At 63.7% G+C, this 1,972-nt stretch overlaps 1 protein-coding gene across 1 annotated transcript in view; it reads right to left on the reverse strand.

The window, feature by feature from the left end:
• TET3 (tet methylcytosine dioxygenase 3) overlaps positions 1 to 572 on the reverse strand; it is a 26,382-nt gene extending 25,810 nt beyond the window's left edge. Inside the window, exon 1 of the mRNA XM_014945459.1 lies at positions 44 to 572. Within this exon, the coding sequence (XP_014800945.1) occupies positions 44 to 572 (529 nt within the window). The remainder of the gene's footprint in view (positions 1 to 43) is intronic.
• Positions 573 to 1,972: the final 1,400 nt, after the last annotated feature.

The raw sequence follows: 1,972 nt of genomic DNA on the forward strand, positions 1-1,972 counted from the left end.
GCGGCGGCGGCGACACGGGGCCGCGGCGACGCCGGCTCTTCACCGAGAGCCGTCTTGATCTTCTGCTCCAGCCATTCCAGGTAGTCGGGGCACTCGGGGCCGTCGCAGTTGCAGTTGGGGGGTTTGACGCCGTGTTTGGCCAAAGCCAGGGCAGCCTTGAGGGCGTGCAGGTCCTCCCCCCGCGGGACGCCGTCCGCCGCGCTCAGCCCCCCCCGGCTCATCTCCGAGTCAAACTTCTCGTACAGCAGCGACGGCGAACCCGGGGGCGGGAGGCGGTAGGAGGAAACGGCTTCGGCCACCGCCGAAAAGGCCACCAGGTTCCTGACGTCTTCCAAGTGGGCTTTGCCGGCGGCGGGCGGCTGGCCCGGCGACCAGCCCCTCGGCTCCATCAGCGCCGTGCCCCCCGCCTCCGCCCGGCCCCCATTCGCCAGGCTCAGCCCGCTGCCCTCCTTCAGCCTCCTTTCTTCCACATAATTAATTGGCCCTTCTTCCATTTGGCTTCTGCTGGGTCCATCAACCGGGTCGCCCACCGAACCTGTCTGCGAGGAGGGAGAGAGGAGAGACGTCAGCATCCCCCGCCGAGCGATCCACGTGCCGACATCACCCGCCCCCTTTCCCCCCCACACACCTCTTTATTTTTTTAATTCCCCCTTTCCCCACCGCTTTTGCTCACCCGGGGGACGAAGGCGCCGAGGAGCCACGTGAAAAAATAATGGCCACCAGCAAAAAAATAATGGCCACCAGCAAAAAAATAATCGCCACCAGCAAAACCAGGGGGGTTCTGCCTGGCTGCGGAAGGAGCAGCGTGGCTCAGAAGGTGGCCACTTTCCACCGTGACGTCCCCGTGCCACCCACGTCTCCCCCCGCCACCCGCTTTCGAGATTGCTCACGGGGTGTTTTGGGATTTCCAAGCGCCCGCCGAGGACGAGACGGGGAGGGCATCCCCAGCCCCCCCGGCCACGTGCTTTACATCGGCCAAGAAGTGACACAAGGAGCAAAAAAAAAAAAAAGTGGGGGGGGATGTGTGGTTTTTTTTGGATCTGAGCCCAAAGCAAACATCCCAGCTGTCCTTCGCCCCCCACCACACACGGCAGGAAGCCGCCGAGTTGGCTCCGCCGGTGCCAGGGGGGGCTGCTTTCACCTCGAATAACCCGGCGTCTCCATCAACCTGGCAACGCCGAGCTCCGGCACCCGCCTCCCGAAAACCGGCCCCGTTTGCCAAGGAAAGACCAAAAACCCATTCGAGAGCCAACTGCACCGACCCGGGGAGCCCATCACCCCGGCGTCTGGGCTCACCGTGAAGACCCTCCATGGGGTTTTGGCCAGGGATGGGGGTCTCTCTGTGACTCTCTGCCCGCTCGGCGGTGGGGATTTTAGGGAGCCGGGGCAGTGGCAGAGGATTTATCAGTTTGCTGATAACCCGAGGTGGGGGGGTGGGTGGGAGGAGGGGGGGGGAGCTTCCTGCAAACTAAAAATACAGCAAAACTGGCTGGAAAAAACTATGACAAAGCAGGCGAAGGCTGTGGGCAGAGCTTCCTGCCTCCGGAGCAGCTCACGGGGAAGGATGGGCAGCTCGGAGTCGCGGGGAGATGCCCAAATTACCCCGAATTACAGAGAATTAGAGGAGCGAGCTGTCAGTGTGGGGCTGGGGGGGGTGCAGGGGTGTTTAACCCTTCAGCTGCCAGCCCCACATGCACCCCTTGGGGTGAGGGTGGTGGGTTTCCACGCCGAACGCCGGTGCTACCGGGGAAGAACGGTGACACCCCCAAAATCCTCCCCTTCTCCGGGGGGGTGAAAACTCACCGGGGAGCACAGCCCCGGCACAAATCACCGCGCCCCACTCCGGCGCTGGGCTCACCCTGGTTTCTAGGGGCTCCCTGTCCCCATCCCTCCCGGAGCCATGGGGACCAGTCCATCAGGTCTGGGGAGCAAGTGCTTGGCCACCAGTTGGCCCCCGTGGGCCACCAACCGG

This window comes from Calidris pugnax, unplaced genomic scaffold (assembly GCF_001431845.1).
Source record: "Calidris pugnax isolate Ruff unplaced genomic scaffold, ASM143184v1 scaffold120, whole genome shotgun sequence".
Taxonomy (NCBI): Eukaryota; Metazoa; Chordata; class Aves; order Charadriiformes; family Scolopacidae; genus Calidris; species Calidris pugnax.